Raw genomic sequence first — 21,081 nt, 5'->3', positions numbered from 1 at the left:
ATTGAGTTGGGACAACAGACTTGTTTAACCTAATTGAACTTAGTATCAATGAACTCGATATCGATGATCCTAGGAAAACCAAAAATAAAGATTTGTAAAATTGAATGAGAAGTAGCTCACTCCTTAAATTGACTCGGAAAGCCACTGGTCACTTCCTAGTCTGAAGATTGCACTACCTTGGCCGATGTGTCCTCATAGTCAGTTCGGGTATGTTACTTCCTTCAGATCTGTACCTTTGTACATGTACCTTTCGGCCCATTTTTCCGTGAGTTGTTGCTCCGTCCTACGCGAATTGGGCTTGAAATTGCAACATCACATTCTGCTCGGGTCGGCAATGGTCGTGATTATATTGTGCACTTCAAGAGCGGTATACTCACACTGCAATCAGACACGCTCCAATAGCATGCGTATAAGCAAACATTAAAGAACAAAAAGGCATTTCTGGACAGCTAATACATACAGTGCAGACTTCAGCATTTTCTCACTGAAATCATGCACATTCCTGATTCGGAACAAATACTCTAGACAAAATAACAGGTTAGTAATAATACTATTGGACACGACATGTTCTGAAACAAGGAATGTGGCCGATACTCTTAGCCATGGTCACAGTGGGGCTTTCTGACGACTAGTGTCAAACGGCTGAACCTGCATATTTTTGAAAATGGATTATTATGAGGATACAAACCACACAGTTAACTATTATATTTTTTTATTTTTTTATTTATTATTGAAAAACCACAAACCTTCAGATATGTGAATGTGCACATGATATACAGTGTACATACGTATGTATCGAGAAGGCAATACTATTGACCACGGATGTATCCACAAGAAATGCAGGGATTGAACAACTATTGGTGAACATCCACATACGAGTAATGTGGATCCTCGGCTGGTTGAACTACTCCATAAGCATCACTTTTGGTGAGGACACTTTCTGCAAAGCCGGCGTCTCCATATGCTGCATTTTCCGTAAGATTGGGCATGGTCTCTGCTGGTTGACTTGGCTTTTCGGGACGTATTATCAAAACTAACACAGCTACTATCAGTGCAGCCACTAACAAGCCACCAATCCCGCCAATCAGTATTATAACGCCTGTTCCTATGCCTCCATCACCTGGAAAGGTAGAAAAAGAGAATGGGAGAGAGTAAACGGGAACGAATAAAAACATTAGTCCCTTATTCTATGCACCAAAGCCCTAAAAAAGTGTAATTGTTGAGTGAAATTTGAACGTGTTTTGCGAATGCATGCTCATGAGTCGTCGATAAAATCAATATCCAACATTTTCACGAAACCAAATACTTTCGTTATGGGATAGGAGGGAATGACCAATTCCGTTTCAGAAAATATTGATACGATCTTACATGTACATGGCCTTAAGAGTAGTGATAGACTTGCGACATTTCTTGTATATACATTGACCATCTACATGTATTCGTCAACACTTTTTAAAGGTTCTGAAAGGGAGGGAGGGAGGAGTTGGGTTGGAACAAAAATTATTTGTTTTCGTGAATTCTTTTTCCGGACAGCATCCAACTGGAGAACCGCTTCTATCGCTCTGGAATGCTGTAATTTTCACGAACGTTTTCACAACGATAATATCTGTGGTGATAGGAGAAGCTACTTGTTTAGAGTTACAAATGGCCAATTCTGCTTTTCCTCGTCAAAGTGAACAAAAAACCGCGTTCTCCAGCTTTGTAAGTGAAAATGCCAACACGAGACTAAGCAAATCCGCCCACGAGTCAAAGTAATGTTGTTCCTGCGCCTGCACGTGTTATCTCTTCGTCGTAGCTGCTGCTGTATTTGTGTCTCTGTGTGTACATGTGGCTGCACGTGTTGTCTCTTTGTCGTAGCTGCTGCTGTATTTGTGTCTCTGTGCTGCTGACCCGTACATGCTGCTGCGCTGCTTTGTTGCTGACCCGTACATGCTGCTGCGCTGCTTTGTTGTTGACACGTGCACCTTTTTGTGCTGAGTACACCACCTTTTGTGCTGACGAGGGCACCAATTTCTGATATCATGTTTTCCTTTTGCCATGTCAGTCGTCAGTTGTCCGACGGTCGTCGCCAGTTGTCAGTCGTTCGTTGTCAGAGTCAGACGTTTGTTGACAGTCGTCAGTCATTCGTTGTCAGTGTTAGTTCTCCATTATGAGTTCTTCCGTCGCCGCTTGAAGTAAACTATGAAAACTCTCTCTCTCTAGCTCTAGAGAAAAACCACTGACTAGTTCGTTTTGAGGTGTGGCGTGTCGAGGATAGAAGAGGCAGTTCGTTCTCAACCTTCCGAGACGACATTTGGCGCCCAACTAATCGAATCCACGACCAATGACGTACTACGAACGCCCAGGCCCCGCATTGGCGCGCCTCCTCAGGTGAGCACCCGGTCTTGCTAGTTTGCGCCATAGACCGGGTGAAGTACGTAATAAAGGTAAGGCATTGCACAGCTTCATAATCAAAAGAGGACTAGTGGTAATTATTATAGGATCAAGCTGCTATTATAATTATAGTGTTTTAACATACGAAACTGGGAAGCCTGAGGTCACAACGTGGGAAAAGGAAAGTGCGAAGTACTGTTGACGCGCATGGGACATAAATGCAGCGTCAGAAATTCGGCGCGGAAAATCATCACCATGACTATTTTTTGAGTCTCGAGCTGACAACTTGAAGTTTTTTCGCTCTTCAAGCTCTTTGAGCACTGAGGAGCATTGGCTTTGTCTTTCAATGGTGTGACACACACCGTGTATTATTGTTGTTATTTTTGAATTGCGGAACGAGAATGGAGATTTGGAACCCTCAACGCGCGAGGACTTTCCTCAGTTGGGAAGCGGCGAGCGCTTGTTCGCGACGCTGAAAAATTCAATCTAGACTTACTTGCTTTGCAGGAACGAAAGTTACTGGAGAACTTGAAGGAGCGAAATGGGAGATACCGGCTACTGAGGTTTACACCGGAGACACGAGCTCGAGGGCTGGGGTTTCTTGTCCTGCGATTGCTTGCGAATTCCTTGCACAGCGCATGGCCGGTCGGAACCACGGAGCGCATTGCTGCCGCTCAATTTCATGTACCGTACGGGACCGCGGATCGTTGGCTACTGCTCAGCGTGGTCAATGCGTACGGCCCAACGCCATTCATCACCAAGAAGGATCCCGATGAGCTGGAGAAATTTAAAGACACACTTACGAATGTCGTCAACGGTCTCCGGAGGAGCGCGCTTGTGTTGGTACTTGGCGACTTCAATGCCAAAGTCGGACCGCGCAGAAACGGAGAGGCTTGCATTGGCAGTCATGTGAAGGGGCTGCGTAACAAGAAGGGCGACGCGCTTGTGCAGTTTGCAGACATGAATGTATTTGTATTTGCGAACACGTGTTTTCAACATCCCAACCGCCACCTCACGACTTGGGAAGGCAGGACTCCTCGTGGAACCCCGATCTATAATCAAATAGACTTTATCCTGTGTAAACACAACACTAAGTCATTGCTGCAGGATGCCAGAAGTTATGCTGGAATTGAGACATCATCGGATCATCGCCTTGTCTCATGCCGTTTCTCACGAAAACTACTGCCTTGCGTATGGAAAGCCCATGGTCAACATCCATCAGCCAAACCCCTAAATCTTGTCGAGTTTTCCCGCAGTGAAACAAGACGCAAGTTTGGAATGAAAATGGGGGAAGCAGCAACTGAGCTCTGCTGTGGATCGGGGCCAAACCTCAACATTAACTCCCTGAACAATGCTCTGCGGGGTGTTGCCGGGACTGTACTCGGCAACAAACCAAAGTCCAGACTGCCATATGCAACTGGCGAGGTGGAGGCACTGTCAAAGCTACAGAAAAAAATTTGGATGGACATCAACAGTGTGCAGGATATCTTAAGCCGTAAGCAACTGCAGCAGGAACGAAATAGAATTCAAAAACAAATAAAGAAGATAAAACATCAGCTGGCATCAGAATATCTGGACAAAAAGGTGAAGCAAATTGAAGACCTCAAGGATACTATGCAGATGTTTGCAGCAGTGAAACAGCTCCAATCCAAATCTGGGAGTGAACTTGTTGTTGACGGTGTGGATGGCAAGCAGATTTATAACAATGAAGGCAAAGCCAAAATAGTAGCCAAGCACTTTCAGGAGCAACCTGGGCCGGCTAGCAACATGATGATTGATGCCTTTGAAGGCATCCCGCGATCTCTTAACAATCCCATTACCCAGGCCGAAGTTGTAGTAGTACAGTAGTCTGCATTGTGCACGTATCCCGTACGCACGTGCCCTCACTATGCACGCACGCATACACCTTTGATGTGTTTCTTTATACACGGATGTTGATGAGAAATAAAGGGTTCTTCTTGACAACACAACATGGTGGCAGCGGCGGGTTTTCTTTCTTTCGGTTTATACTTCCCCATTGGTGCTTGGACGCAGCCTTTTCATGCCGGGAAAGAGCCGCAAGAAGGGAAAATCCTCGCCCGTTCCAGTCATGAGCTCGCCTCCCGCCGGGTTGGATACGACGTCCGCAAGCGCCGGAGCTACGTCGTCGTCTGATGAGCAGCTCGCGAAGCTCATAGCTCTACTCTCTCAGCACCAGCTGCAGCAGAGTCAACAACAACAGCAGCAGGCCCAGCTCTCGCAGGCGTTGTTGCAACAACTCACACAGGTGTCTGCACCAACCGCCCCCGTGTCAACCAGCAATGCAACTTTTCCCAAATTGCGGAGTTTGGACGACGAGGACGATGCAGAACAATGGTTTATTGCCACTGAACATCTCCTCAACGGTCACCAGGTTGATCGCTCTCGCCATGGCTTGGCCGTCATTCCGTATTTGAAGGGCAAAGCCCTCAGTGCCTACAATAATTTGCCCACTACGTCCCAGACGTTCACCGACATCAAAGCAGCTGTTCTGGCTCGTTTCCGTCTTGACGCAGAAGAGTACCGTCAGAGATTTCGCTCCACTGCTGTGTCCCCCTCCTGCGGCAACTACACGGAGGTATTTCACCGTCTGTTCGATTTGTTCGACAAGTGGATGTCGCACTCCGTATCGAGTGGCTCTCAGCCCACCCTGCAGACGGTCGCGGATGAGATTGTCAGAGAGCAATTGGTCGCCGTTCTGCCCCCAGGAAACCAGCGACATGTCAGGGAGCAGCCTAAGCTAGACGCTCACCAGACAGCAAAGCTGGCCGACTCTTTCGTCCGAGCGCGTACGGGTACCCAGGCAGGAGAAAAAGAGTTTCTGGCTCTGTCACAGGTGTCGGCTGGCCAACACGTGGCGGGACGACGGTCAGGGGATCGACCACCTCAGTTTGCCAGTCGCGGCGCAGGCACCAACGAGTGTGGATTTTGTGGCGGCACACCTCACGCGCGGAGCACCTGCCCTGCCAAGGACAAAGAGTGCCGTCAATGCGGAAAACGTGGCCACTACGAGCGAGTGTGCCGGTCTCGCCGTAACCAGCAGTCCGTGTCTGCAACCGAGGTGTCCGACACTTACACAGATAACAGAGCGCTTCTCAACACAGAAGCTCTGTTCGTGGGCGACGTCAAGTCCAGCCAACGGTCGTGGAGAGTTGGAGTGCTGCTACAGGGCACCTGCGTCGACTTCAAGATTGATACGGGTGCAGATGTCTCCGTTATCTCAGACGCCCTGTACCACCAGCTCCAGAATCCTCCAGTGCTCAAGCCGTGCACCAAACGGCTGATCAGCGCCGCCAACACACCGCTCCACACCGTTGGCCTGTTCACAGAGTCTGTGACATACCCGGCATCCGGTGCCAGCGCCGTTATCACTGTGTGCGTTGTACAAGGGCTCCGTCACGCATTGCTTAGATGCAGCGACTCACTTTCTCTGGGTCTTATCACGCCCGTCTTCTCTAATGACGGCGTTCCTCCAGACGTAAAGCTGTCTTCCGACGTGCCAAACGACGGGCCAAACTCCATGCAGAGCGCGGCAGTTATCCCTCCCGGCTCTGAACCTGTTCCAGTAGCACCCTCTGCAGCTGACCGGATTCCAGAAGCCGTGCTCGCCGACTTTCCGTCCCTGTTTTCCGGCTTAGGCAGCCTCAAGGAGCCCTACTCGATTCCTCTCACCGACGGTGTCAAACCGTTCTGCCTCTACACAACCCGCAACGTGGCGCTGCCAATCCGCCCACAGGTAGAAGCTGAGCTGCAGCGCATGGAGACCTTGGGCGTCATCCGGCGTGTCCTCGAGCCAACAGACTGGTGCGCCGCAATGGTCGCCGTACCGAAGGCTACAGGTGCGGTCCGCATATGCGGAGACCTGAAACCCGCTCAACGATGCCGTACGTCGTTCGCATCACCAGCTCCCTACAGTCGACGAGACACTCGGTCAGATCGGCGACTCCACAGTCTTCACCAAGCTCGACGCTAACAGTGGATTCTGGCAAATACCACTCGACGAGGCGTCCCAGCTTCTGACTACCATCATCACACCTCAGGGTCGATTTTGTTACACTAAGCTTCCATTCGGCATATCGTCAGCACCGGAAATATTTCAGCAGCGGATGTCTGCCATCCTACAGGGTTTGGAGGGCGTCGTTTGTGAAATGGACGACATCCTGTTACACGGTCGCACTCAGGAGGAACACGATCACCGCTTACGTGCCGTTCTCACGCGCCTCGTCCTAGCGGGTCTCACGCTGAACCCCGCTAAATGCCAATTCTCAGCCTCGGATCTCATGTTTCTCGGGGTGCACCTCACTCCCGACGGCATCAGACCTGATGACGGCAAGACCGAAGCTATCCGGGTCTTCAGAACTCCGCAGTCGGCCTCAGACGTGCGTCGTTTCCTGGGTCTCGCTAATCAGCTGGGGAAATTTTCACCGCATATTGCCTCTATCAGCCAACCGCTCAGAGAGCTCCTGTCAAAAGGCAAAGCTTGGACCTGGGACCACGCCCAACAGACGGCTTTCGAGGCCACCAAGGAGGAGCTTTGCAAGCCCACCTGTCTGCAGCTGTACGACCCCAACTACAGTACCAAGCTATCCGCAGACGCATCGTCATATGGCCTCGGCGCTGTGCTCTACCAGCGGTCCTCGCCCGAGACAACGTGGCGGCCCGTAGCCTGTGCCTCCCGCTCTCTCACTCCAGCGGAGCGCAACTACGCTCAAATCGAAAAGGAAGCACTGGCAATCACCTGGGCCACGAGTCGCTTCGAGATGTACCTGCTCGGTATGCACACCTTCCTGATAGAGACCGATCACAAGCCCCTGGTACCTCTGCTGAGCACCAAGCGACTGCATGAGCTGCCTGCCCGAGTGCTCCGTTTTCGCCTTCGTCTGGCTCGCTACAGCTACACCATCACCCATGTGCCTGGCTCTCATCTGACCAGCGCCGATGCGTTCTCCAGAGCTCCAGCCGACAGCGCAGCTTCATGTGACGACCTCTCATTGGAAGCCGACTGCAGCCTGTTCGCCGCTTTCGCCGTGTCTAGTGTCTCAGCGGTCACCGGCCCTACACGCGCTGTGCTGCAAGCACAGAAGGCCGACACAACATGCCAGGACATAACACGTCTCATCCGTAATGGCTGGCCCTCGAGCATACAGGATCATCCTGCACCTCTCCGCAGCTACTGGCCGGTCCGAGCCGATCTCGTAATCAACGACGAGCTCATCATGATGCAATCCAGAGTTCTCATTCCCAGCTCCCTCGAGCAGGACACCCTCGACAATCTTCATACAGGACATCAGGGTGTGTCGCGTACGACGAAGCTGGCACAGACCACGGTCTGGTTTCCGGGCATTTCCAATGGGATCAAGGCCCTGATCGAGGCTTGCCCCACATGCCGTGAGTTCCGTCGACCACACGTCGAGGCAATGATCTCATCAACGACACCACCCCGACCATGGCACACCGTCGGAATCGATCTTTTCCAGTATGCCACTCACCAGTTCATGGTGGTCGTAGACTACTACTCTCGGTATCCCGAGGTCCTACGACTGACATCCACGACATCCGCCCGCGTTATCGAGCACCTCACCTCTGTCTTTGCTCGTCACGGAGTTCCCGCCATTATCCGTTCCGCCAATGGGCCACAGTTTTCTTCAGCGGAATTCCACGCATTCTCTCAGCGCTTGGGTTTCGAGCACCAAACCAGCAGCCCTCACTATCCCCAGTCAAACGGTGAAGTCGAGCGAGCAGTCCGCACTGTCAAGTCTCTCCTGCAGAAATGCTCAACAGCTGCTGACTTTCAGATGGCCTTGCTGGCTTATCGCAGTACCCCACTGGGCTTCACTAAACACAGTCCAGCGGAGCTCCTCATGGGTCGGCGTCTCGCTACTGCCGTTCCCACCGCAGCCGAGCTCCTTCAACCGTCCACCGTGATCCCAGAGTCGTTTTCTGCTGCTGATTCGTCTTAAAAGGAGAAGTCCGTTCGGCAGTACAACCTGCGTCACCGCTCAGTTATTCAACCAGCCCTTCATCCAGGCGACGAGGTGATCGATATCTCTACGCCTAGTCATCGCGTCCGTGGATCAGTCGTCTGCACTGCTTCCGAACCGCGGTCGTATCACATCCGGGTACCGTCCGGCATTGTTCGCCGCACACGCCAACACCTGATTGCTGTTTAGGCCATCACAGTTATCTTATGGTTTGGTTTTCTCTTTCTTCTATCCCCTCTGTTTTCTCTCTCTCCTCGAGTCCATACTTTGCCAGTTCCAGCTCGTAACATTCCATTGTTTGCTGGATTTCAGTCCGCTATGCTTCGTTGTGCCTATTCAGTTCCATTCTTTTTCGGCTTCCCATCTACCCTTCCTCTGGCTGTGCTGCATGCAACCTGCTCGTGTTTTCTTTTCACACGGCATTCTGTCTTCCTTATCCCTTCTGGGCCTAACCCGGCCCGTGAGGGGGGAGATGTTGTAGTAGTACAGTAGTCTGCACTGTGCACGTATCCCGTACGCACGTGCCCTCACTATGCACGCACGCATACACCTTCGATGTGCTTCTTTATACAGGGATGTTGATGAGAAATAAAGGGTTCTTCTTGACAACACAACAGAAGTCATTCGTGCTCTAAAATGCCTAAAGAATGGACGTGCATGTGGTCCTGATGAGCTACCAGGAGAGCTTCTAAAGTACAGCGGACCAACAATAGCCAATCTCATATCAGCAATGCTCAATAACGTATTTGAAAATCATCGAAGAATCAAAGTCGGCGAAGGCACCCTCATCCCGCTGCAGAAACCTGGCAAACCGAAAGGTCCTCCTGCTAACCTCCGTCCGATCATTTTGCTAACCTCACTCAGGAAGAGCCTCTCTCTTATGTTGTTGTTGTCGAAATTTTATTTTGTATCGCAGACCAAACGGGCAATGGTGCCCCAATATTATGATGGCGATAAAGCAACTATCATCTTGAATAGAATCCGACCGGGAGTGGAGAAATTTCTGTCACCAGGACAGCCTGGCTTTTGCTGCAACAGGTCGACGGCGGACGTAGTCTGGTGCAAGAGGTGGCTTTCGTCTCTTGTGGAAAGATTTGACACGGAAATTCATGTTCGTGGCCTTGATTTCAGTAAAGCATTTTAAACTGTGAACAGAAACAAGCTACTGAGTGTGCTGAGCAGCTAACAGATTGTAACTGATGATGAGCTACGCATCATTCGGTACCTCATATCAAACACCACTCTTGAGGTCAGGGTGGAATCAGCCTTTCCAACTACGAAAGGCATTCCTCAAGGAGATGGCCTTTCGCCGGTCCTATTTACAGTTTACCTCGAAGTCGCTCTACGTGACCTTCGTTCAGTCCTACCACCGAGACCAGCTGCAGATGAAAACCTATCGGCAGAAACAGCTTATGCTGATGACGTAGACTTTATTTAAACGTCCAAAGCCTATCTTGACCAGCTTCTGTTGCTTGCGGAGAGCACCTTCAACACATGGGATCGAAAAGTTAACGTTACAAAAACCGAATGGATCAGAATATACCTAGAACCAACGGCACAGTCAGCAGTAACATACCAGTCCGTTATTCGAGGACAGGAGCCTTGGAAAATGGTGAAGACACTTGGCTCCTTGTATGCATCATGCTATGATGTAGCACTGCGAATAAGCCTTTCCGCAGCGGCATTTGGGCGCATGAAAGAGATTTGGCTCCGGCGACAGCACCTAACAACTAACACCATGATGAGGCTGTACAACGCATACGTCCTCCCGATTCTTACGTACATCATTGGCTGCGCAGGCTTGTCAAAGGCACTGGAAGACTCCCTCGACAAGAGCCATCGAAAGCAGCTTCATCACATGCTTGGCATCCTTTATCCGAAAATCATCACAAACAACGATCTGTATAAGCTCACCAACACCAAGCCAATATCTGGAATTGCGAAGCGAGCTAGATGGCGGTTACTCGGGCACATTCTACGCCAACCAATCGGTACAACAGGGAACCAAGCAATGATGGCATACCTAACTGCAGAGGAAACAACTAAACACAGGAAGGGAGCACCTCGGTCCTGCCTGGTAACCATCCTTCAACGAGACCGCAAGCTAACTGCAGTTGCACTGAAGACAAATCAACACCTAGACACGCTCCGGGACTTTGCGGCCGATCGAACGAGATGGGGCAACATCTGCTCGGCCATCACATGAACATATGGACTGTCTTACGTGTGTGGACGGTGCTTGTGCTCACTACTATATCAGAGTCTACAGGCATCCGAAGCACTGATTGTATCTGTATTATTTTGTACTCAATGTACGCAACACTATTATCTCCACATCACCATGTTTTTATTTTTGTTTAAGTTTTTTCACCCCATTGTCTTGAGTTCCCCTTGGGAACGGATACGAGAATAATGTAATAATAATAATCTTTGCAGAAATAATATGCCAGAAACAGTGTACTGTGTAGCTAGTGAGAGTCTGTGCATTGCACTTTTCCGAGCACAATGAAGATCTGCAAACTCACCTCATGACCCGCTGATGTCGACAGCCACAGCAGCCCCTGGGTAATACGCAGACTCTCACTAGCTACACAGTACACGTCCGAACTTTGAGGTTCCATTAGTACAACAAAGTGAATACCTGTAAGTATCTGCTTCACAAAGCATAATATAAAGATTTTGCGAGCATAATGCGAGAATCCATGTAACGCATAATTCCATGATTTTGGTACACCGTGCACTGATTCGGGCACATTATTTCTGCATTGATAGTCATTGTGATCGATTTTCGGCGCCGAATTTCTGACCCTGAAAGTATGTCCCATACGCATCAACAGTACTTCACACTTTCCTTTTCCCGCTTTACCAACTCAGCTATGCCAGTTTTGTACGTGAAAACCGCTACAATATCAGTTGGGTCATACATGTATATAATTTAATCATTCAACATCTACCTTCGCCGATGAACTATGTACTAGCGAAACAGCTGTCTGAAGTTAAGCACACAGTGTAATGGTGGAAGTGACTCAACATTTTCTTCAATGGCCGAGAGGCTTGTCACACCCTGTAATAATCTGTTATTTGGACTGCTCCAGTTATTTAGTAGTGCCCAATTATATTCTCGGACCGCCTCATCTCCGCTCTGTGAGCGCCGCCAAGCCCACTTATGTACCCTTGCTCATAACATTTATCTTAAAGGGGAAGTCCGGTGAAAAATTTAAATTTCAGGGTCGGTAGAGTTTCGGCCGCTGGTGTTGGTCCCACGTGTCTCCGACAAAGCGTTCTCGAGATATTTCCGTTTGAAAAACGGAGTTTCGGGGGCTGCGCCATGACAACATGCGGCCGCGCCACACCCTCCGCAACGTCAAAGCGTGCAGCTAGGTCAAAAGGACTTCGTGAAAGCAATAGTGTCAGTGCTATTTCAAATGATTTGGCCACCCATAGTTTTTTTCTTCCTTTTTTCTGAATACCACAGTACCATCAGATGCTGCACAGCGGGGGCGGAGGCATATTGGATGGAAGTGGGGGCGGGGCAAAAGTAACTCCTCCAACCAAAGGTTTCGGAATCATCGTTACTCCTGTTAGCCGATACATAGGAGAAAAGAATGTAACGGAACGACACTTCACACTGAAGTTGCACACAGCACACACTGAGCCACACGTCAACGTCTTGACAGAGGGCTAGTACATGTAGAAGATATGTTCCATTGACTTTGTAGAGTAGGACGAACAACAATGAAGACGAAAGCCAAAAAACACGAGAACGCAAAAAGCGCCCCAGAAACGGTCTTCCAGTACGCATGGATTCACGTACGCTGCGTATATGTACGGCAGAGCAACGCCTGCGGCGTCGCGGCTGGACGGCCGCGTGTGCGGCTCAACAAAAGTGCAAAGCAGGCATGCACAAATCAATGGTATGCAAACGAGAAAGAAACAAACAGTCTTCGAATAAATCAGAGAGAAGTAATGCGCTGCAATCAAAGTAGACCACAGGACTTCAACAGACAAGAAAGACATGATGATGAGGGAGTGGGGAAATGAGCGGAGCATGTTGTTTCGTGACTGAGGAGGAAGAATACTGGTGAGTTGCGATGGATGATGTGTTGCGGATCTGGTTGTCTCACGAGTAGACATGCGGCATTGTGGTGCGGCTGCTGATGGTGGCAGAATGGCTTTCACTATTTCTGGACCCACTACAAAGTGCAGCTTGTACAGAAAGCAGAGCCCTGCTACGGTACGGCGAATGTCGAGGCTCGGGAGGTATGATCCATCTCCAATTATGTGCAGGGCACGGCGCTGGATGGCAGTGAGGCGGGCCAAGGTGGTGGGGGCTGTGCTCATCCACACCAGCATGCCATACTCTAACACAGGGCGGACAAAGCCACGGTACACGATTGCCCGGTGCTTTGGGTCTAGCACAGCCGATGCCTTACGGAGGAAGCCGAGCCGCTGGGCTCCGCGTGCTGCAAGCTGTCGGATATGGCTGCGGAATGCCAGGTGCCTGTCGAAGGTGACGCCAAGAAGCTTGAGCCCCTCTACTTCTGGCACGACTGCTCCTTGGAAGCATATTGTCTTGGGGGGGGGGGGGGGGGATGGGGGGTTGGCGAGCGGTGGTGGCTGATGGTCAATGCCTGCGACTTTGTGGGCTCGAACTTGATCCTCCACTTGCTTCCCCATGCTGCCAGTGAGTCTACTGCCTGCTGGAGGATTGCTGTCTCTTCTGGCAGTCTGAGTCGGGTGGTGATGCACTTGTAGAGTGTTGTGTCGTCGGCGTATACAGCCAGCTTCGCCCCATCAGGCAGGTGGTCTTCTGCGTCGTTGACGTACAGAAGGAAAAGGGTTGGGCCGAGGATGCTGCCCTGCGGCACGCCAGATTGGATTCGGTGGGTCGGTGAAGAGTGGCCACCTATGACGACACGGATGTGGTGGTCTGTCAGGTAACTCCGGAGCCAGGCAAGGAGGGGGCCACTTATGCCGCACCGCGCAGACTTGTGGAGGACGCCGTTGTGCGAGACCTTGTCGAAGGCCCCGGCAATATCTACTGCGAGTACCCTGACGAGGCCTCCACTGGCAGCTGCAAGGCTCCACTCATGCTGAAGAGCAATCAGCAGATCAGAGGTTCCCAGTCCAATGCGAAAGCCAAACTGCCTGTGAGAAAGGATGTCATACTTCTTCAGGAAGTTGGACAGGCTGCGGTTCACGATGGACTCCATACACTTAGACATTATGGGCAGTAGTGATATCGGTCAGTAGTTTCTGGGTTTCGACTTGGGGCTTTTCTTGTGTACCGGTACGACGTTGGCAACTTTCCACATGGCAGGTTGATGATCACTGCAGAAGCACAGGGTAAACAGGTTGGATAGGGGCAGGGCCAGAGAACCGGCACATTTTCTCAACACTCTAGTGGGTACTGCATCAGGTCCTGTGGCTTTACGTGGATTCAGGGCTCGGAGTGTCCGGCGTACGGTGGCTTGGCGGAAATGGACTGTTGCAAGCGTATTTGCGGTGCGCTGGCGGACATGCGGGAACGGCCTCAACTGTTTTGCAAAGTCATCGTCTAGGCTGCACTTCTGGGCAAAGTACTTCCCGATGACGTTAGCCTTGTCGTGGCTTTTGTGCATTCCATGGCATCAGGGTCAACCAGGACTGGGATGGAGCTGTCCCGGCCATGCCCTCCAACTCGTTTAATCACACTCCACCACTCTCTGTCCTGCAGGCTGCCCGTCCGGAGCCGTTGCTTGACATGGTCGAGATGTCTGGCTTTGGCTCTTGGTAGACATCTTGTTGAGCCAAGGCATGCTAGCTTGAATGTACACTGGAACGCCCCATTTCTGGTGTCATCGCGGAATTTCCACCAGGCATTGCGCTTTCTGTCAACTGCTGCAGAGCAAACTGGCGTCCACCAGATTGAGTCCTGCGGTCTGGTCCTGAAGACCTTGGATGGTATAGAGCGTTGCATTCTCTCAGTGATTCGCATGGTTAGAAGCTCACATGATATGTTAGGGTCGTCGCCGATTATTGTGTCCCAGTCAGTAGTCCGAAGGAAGGCAGAGAGGCAGGGCCAGTCTGCCCGCTGGTATCGCCATACTGTACGAGTGGTGGGTTGGTCTACAGATGCAGTAAGCTGGAAGTCGGCTATGACAACAACATGGTCTGATCTGCCAAGAGGTGGTTGGGTGGTGGTAGACACAGTTCCAGGCACATCTGACATGACGAGGTCAAGGATGTTTTCTCCACGAGTGGCTGAGGTGACGTGTTATCGGAGTCCATGTACACAACACATGTCTTCTGCAGCTTCTCCAGCAGCCGAGGTGCGTGGACTTCCGAGCCATTCCCGGTTGTGGGCATTGAAGTACCCTGCCACAATAATGTGTGAGCAGGACTGCCGGGCTTTGTCGATGTCAGATTCCAGCTGGGTGAAGATACTGCAGTCGCTGTCTGCACTCGTCCCAGGTCTGTAGGCAGCACAGATGCCAAATTTCATGCCTGGCGGTGCAGCAACACTAATCCAAAGAGTTTCACACTCAGAGTTGATGTCCAGTTGTTTGTACGCCATCCCTTCTTTCAGCCAAATGGCGAATCGGCCGCCTTGCGCTGTCCGGTGTCGACGTATTGGGGGTAATAGCCAGGGATTGAGAATTCCGCAACTGTAGCCTTGTCGGGTGATAGTTTGGTCTCGGTGACGACACCGATGTCTACATGCAGGCTTTTCAGGGTATGCTGAAGCTCATCCATTTTGTTGTAGATGCTGAATGCTTCCGTGCGCAGAAGACGGAGTGAGCGGGCCTTAGTTTTCATTGTGACCGTTGGCGTTGTTTGGGTCGGTGCATGGCCTACATTGGGTGGTGGGCTCGTGGGTCTGTGTATCCTGCTGGGGTGGCTGCGCACCATGCTGGTCAGCTCACTTTGCATCCTGCGGCAGCGAATCTGGTGACCATTCTGCAGAGGAACGTTTGTAGCTGTGAAGGGTTGGGGGGGGGGGGGGGGGGGGTTACAGGTGTGCCGGCAGTGGCAGCGGACAGGCCATGACTCGCGCTCAGGAAATCGTTAATTGTCGCGCCAATCTCAAGTTGCTGTTGCTCTTGATCATGCTGCTGTGCTTCCGGCTGGTTGGTGCTACTGTTGCTACTGCTGCTGCGGCGACTGCTGGTGCTGCTGCGGCGACCGCTGGTGCTGCTGCGGCGACTGCTGGTGCTGCTGCGGCGACTGCTGGTGCTGCTGCGGCGACTGCTGGTGCTGCTGCGGCGACTGCTGGTGCTGGTGCTGCTGCTGCTGCTGGTGTTGTTGTTGGCGTTGTTGCTGCTGCTGCTGCTGTTGTTGTGATTGTTGTGGCTGCTGCTCTTGCTGCTGCCAATGCTTTTGGCCGCATTTGCATTTGTGGAGGTGTGGAATCTCCACGGCCTGGAGTAGAGCGGCCTTGGCCAAAAATTGGCTGACATCAATGTCAGCTTGCAGGTGGCATCAACTGATATCTTGGCGGACACTTGCCCGTTTCCGGCTGTGTGTAGGCTGCATTGGTGGGCTTTGACAGGCGTCCCCACGCTTTCCGACCTATGGTGTACAAACTCAGTGAGGCTGTCCACCGTACAGTCGGGGCTCAAGTTGCCCACAAAGTACACCGATCGCTTCTTTCTTGGCGGGCCCGCTGCAACTAATTTCTAACTGTCATCCTTGATGACGGCCAGGATAGGTTGGCTCTCGCAGTTTGAGTGCACAGGCCCAGGATCGACCAAGCCGGGGTCGTCCGTACGGGTACGGGTTTCGTGCTGTGCAGAGCCATTGGTCACGTCGGCCTGCCCTGACTGTTGTCCATCATCTGCATCGGCTGGGTCAAGCTGGTTTGCTGCTGGGTCAAGCTGGGGAGGTTTCGTACGGGTACGAGATTTGTCGCCTTGGGCTTGGTGCTGAGATCGTGCAGGGGCCTTGTCGGGAACAATGGCGTATTTCTGCAGGGAACAAAATTCCTCACGGAGGCCAGGGAGCGGCGTGGAGAGGTCGTCCACACGCTGATGGAGACGCGCCTCACGATCCCTCGACTCGCTGACATGAAAAGTCAGGGTCTGCAGCACGCTGAGCAGAGTCTGCTCTATACCCGGGAGGGAGCAGAGAAGTTTCATCGCAGGCTCTCCTGCGAGTTCACCCATGGCAAAGAAGTTCTCCCTGACTGCTTTACCTACCTACACCCCTACACTACTACACTATGCTACCCTACCCTGCACTACTGTCCTACTTCCAGACCGGCCTGTTGCTTGCTGGGCTGTCAAACACTATGGAGCTGTAAAAGTCACACTGTCCACAGTCAGTGCATTCGAAAAAAAAAGAGAAAAAGTGGTGCAAGCGACTCCGAAGACGTAACTCCTTGTGAGAGTGAGGGTGCAGCCATGGCTGACCCTCATGAGTTCGGTCTGGGGCTGGGAACCTTGATATTCAGCTGAAGAAATGGCCGCGCGAGCCGGTCAAGAGTGAGCGCTACTGAGTTTCCGACTGATGAAGAAGCAGCAGCTATTGCAGACGAGGCTGATATAATTATCAGATCGCTGGATAGCAGAGTCGCCAAAATGGAGAAGAGTGATGCGAGTGATGCGAGTGCTCTAAATGTTGTTCCATACCGTTTCGCTTAGACTCCAGTAGCCTGCCACATGGTGATGTTTTGGCGAACTTGGCATGTTTCGGACTACTTAATTGGAGAACGGTGCAGCTTCTTTGAACCACGGGCACGACTCTTCGCTCGCAACGCTACGGGATCTGAAAGTTCTAGGTCCGGTAGCTGCTCGCTGTCTTGTCACTTGTCACGGTTGTGCACTCATCGCTGTAGCATATAATAATGAGCCGGGAGCGGAAAAAAAATTTCTTTCTCAAAGCACAACCACCGGCACCGTACCGGCAAGGAGAAACGCTCATTCTCTGACTACACGACTGTACAATACGACTGTAGTACATTACAAGTCCGTGTGTTGGCTACTAGTAAAGTCATGTAGTTTTCTGAGTCTTGTGACTCGAGTCATGTTGTACCCACCCCAGCACGGCAGTGCGGGAGTAGTTCCGTGTGTGATGAGTTTGCTGACTACACTACAGCTAGAATGCACACAGCGCATTGCTAGAGCCGTAGAGGCCAGTGCATCCCGACGGAAAAAGTCCAACTCCGAAACGGCAAAAATATGGCATAACCTCGAGGTTTACCGAGCTGAAAATCACAGGGTACGTAGTGTTTGTAACACTGAATCGAATGGTCTTGGTCCGAAGAAGCTGCAACAAACGGTTTCCCAATCGAACGGGGTCCGAATATGGCCGTTTTGTCCACATCTAGATGGTGTGGCTCCCTGGCTGCACGCTGTGACATCATCACCAGGATCTTGTTGAGGCGCTGAAATTCGCACATGTTCGATTGCCCGTATCTGACGAACCATAGGACTCAGCCTCCTCGGATAAAGACCATACGACTCAGCGCCCTGAACTCTACGGACTGTTAAATTTAAAATTTTCAGCGGACTTCCTCTTTAAACGAATTCCCCAACACTTGGAAAAGCATGACTGATTCCAACGTGATAGAACGACTCAAAATCAAGTATCATTCATTGCCTGCTCCTGGTTTACCCAAGTTTTTAAACTCACCCGTGTTAAAGGTTTATAGACTTTGCCTCTCCCTTTCCTATAGTATTCGACGTGCGGAGACACTTTCCGCTTTCAACAAAGCTCTTCGCAAGTGATGCTTCTTTTTTCCTTTTTTCTTTTTCTCTTTACTGCATTTTTTTGCCCTCGGTGGTTTCACCCTCACTTCCTTGTATTGGCTATTTTCATTATGCGCCATGAAGTGCAGACAGTAAATAAAATATAGAAATACCTCTGTTCACGGTTCCTCGCTGATAGTTAGGGACTATTTGAGGCCATCCTGTTACTGCTCTCATGGGCAGTTTTCATCTTCCCTTTTCTTATATAAAATCGGAAAATCATGGAATTGTCTTCCACCTAAGATAACCGCTATAGATTCTGTTTCAGAATTTCGGACACAATTTCGTGCTCATTATAAACAGCATATATTTGCCTGCATAAGTCGCTTCACTTGTATAAATATAAAGGAAGGATCATTTTCACTGTTAGGAGTTCCCCCGATAGGCTTTGCCTTTGGGAAATCCTTTAAATAATACAATGCAAATACTGCTATTCCTATTCTACCTCTTCTCCGCAAAATCAGTGCAATTATAGGGATCATGGATCATTGAGCTTCGAAACGTCAGCAAACCAACTCGGTAGAATGCTAGTGGAACACGGCGCCATTTATAATTACCTTCTTACACTCATCAACTGTCCAAGTGAATCTGCTATTTTAGGTTTTTAGAACCTTTACACAGTTTCCGAATTTTACACCGATTTCTGCGAACTTCTATTGAGACCTATTCTCCGGACCTGAACAGAGTTTTCATTGATCTAAAAGAAACAAAATGGGACGCATATTGGCGGGGGGGGGGGGGGGGGGAGGGGATTTGTGCCGCGAGATGGAATGTTCCCGAGGTGCAGATCAAAATCCTCCAAAAAAAAACCTTTCATCGCAACATTCTAAAACATCATTCTGAAAAGTTCCCTGCGTGCTGGAGCAGTCCACGAAAAACGAGCGAGCGGTCTGAAAAGATCCTGCGGACTCTTTTTAGCTGTGTATTTGACTGAACTCATTCAAAAAATGTACCCTATTCAGTACAGCGCACCCATGTACATTCTCTTGCATGCTCATTCATACATACTCTCACACCAAGAGACCAGATATAACAGAGTTGACAGCCCAGAAATTGCGTACGCGTGCAACAGCCTGCGAAAGTGCATACTTTGCGACGACCTGATACTTGAAAAATCGAGTGGAAAGTTACTGCGTAACCGTTATCTTTATCGGCTTACTGTTAATTCTTCGTAACCGGTCTGCAACCGGTTAATCAGACTTACCGTTTGAGCTCTAATTGGTAGTACATGTACTTCTAAGCAAAATTATAAAACGGAGGACGTGAACCAGTCGCACATCACTTACCATTTGAAAATTGGTCTGTGTTGTTAGGATCTGAATATGAGGCAGAAACAGAAAAAAGATGAAATATGTGGCCTTGAGTGTATACTTGTACAGTAGACTCGTACGCCCAAGAACGCTGTTTCAGAGGGCCAGCCTAGCAAAGTTCTTATTTTTCAACGCCCCAGGCTACGTTCTTATTTCGCGTTGTTACACGTCCAACTTTACCCGTGACGCTCATGTACAATTCACTTTTGCTTTGTTTAAATTTGGCCTTGGGACTTGGTGCTGGCGCCAAAACGAGCACCAAGCGCCGGTTTTCGAATATGTGAGCCACCAGGAGCACTTTATTTCGAAAATGAGCAATAAATGAGCGCTACATTTTGGACAGTCGACGTATAGACAAAAGTCGTAAATCAGGAAAAATTCGTGCAGAATGTGCAGTCAGTAGTAGAAGTATACTAGGAACAGCCAGAAAGGGACGGAGAGTTTAATTTTTCCTCCCCAGCAGTTTGAAACCAATGTACCGTATTTCCTTGAACAGTGAACACCCCTCGTCCATTCTTCACCAGCCGCCCTTGGATAAGCGCTGTCAATTCGTGGACTGGGGGTTATTTATACACAAGTGCAGGGCAGTTCACAATATATCCACAATCACAGCCACCAACTAGATGTTATGCTCCTTCACATGTAGCTGTCACTGCGGACAAAGCACATTTTAATTTAATTTATTTTTTAAACTACTGTAAATTATACAAATTTTATATTCGGCACCGACCCAAAACACCAAAATTAAAACGCCGATGAAATTTTTCACAGCATCTGTCGCGCTATACCATGCCCTCCACCCCACGCCGAAAATACATCGCCGCCGAAATGTCAAAAATCGTGAAGTGCCGAAATTTTGCATCGCCAAAATTTTGTATATTTACAGTATGTGCACATCCCGACAAAGTTGTAGGGGTAAGACCAGAGACAAAGACAACATAGGATTAGTAGGTGCTACAAGAGCTGTGCTGGTCAGGCGCAGTCCAGATGATCTACAGAAGGGAACAAATGGTAACCGCCAGCATGATTACTGTAATGGGTAGCCGAGTGGTAGGCGCGGTGCAATTAACAAGAATTAGTTTTATTCTATTTCTCTCAGGTACACACCTGAGATATAATTATTAGTGAAAGAAGAAGCGGCAAATGAATGAGTTTCTCTCCGGTGCACACCTGGAGGTTGAATAGCTCGTTATTATCAAAATCTCCTCTAAACAGAAATGCGCAGCAGCTTTAATGCAGCAGACGCCGTACGTTTACATACGGAGATACACTAAATATACATCAGGCAAAGCTCCGTATTAGTTCCGTACTACTTCCGTATTGGTTGGGCAGGGATACTACACCCTACCTTCCTACAGATAATCACGCCCTCGTGATTTTCAAAAAATTAGTGAAGAGTTACGAAAACAGCGTCAACCGGAAGATGGCAAATTATATCGGAAATGATAACGTTTAGAGTAGACAGAAGAAATGAACTGATAACAAAATTAATCATAAAGTAGAAGCACACCAGGTTCACACGATCTCACGGGGTCAAAAGGGGGAAGACCTGTCCTCCAAATAGGACCTGAAAAACCACAGCACTCTTGCTGCACAACGCTGGCACAACCCGCCAGGAACATCGCAGTTCAAAAACCGAACTGAATACACTATAACTATAAGGGGCGTTGT

At 49.9% G+C, this 21,081-nt stretch overlaps 1 protein-coding gene across 2 annotated transcripts in view; it reads right to left on the bottom strand.

The window, feature by feature from the left end:
• Nucleotides 1–268: 268 nt before the first annotated feature.
• The window catches only part of LOC135811918 (uncharacterized), a 55,781-nt gene continuing 34,968 nt past the window's right edge, over nucleotides 269–21,081 (bottom strand). For both annotated transcript variants that reach the window (XM_065325182.1, XM_065325183.1), the window contains 2 exons: nucleotides 19,387–19,416; nucleotides 269–1,120 (listed from right to left, as the gene is read on the bottom strand). In XM_065325182.1, the coding sequence (XP_065181254.1) occupies nucleotides 855–1,120; nucleotides 19,387–19,416 (296 nt within the window). In that variant the 3' untranslated portion in view covers nucleotides 269–854. The remainder of the gene's footprint in view (nucleotides 1,121–19,386; nucleotides 19,417–21,081) is intronic.

The sequence above is a fragment of the Sycon ciliatum genome, chromosome 3, assembly GCF_964019385.1.
Source record: "Sycon ciliatum chromosome 3, ocSycCili1.1, whole genome shotgun sequence".
Lineage (NCBI taxonomy): Eukaryota > Metazoa > Porifera > Calcarea > Leucosolenida > Sycettidae > Sycon > Sycon ciliatum.
This window is presented reverse-complemented; position numbering and strand designations above follow the sequence as displayed.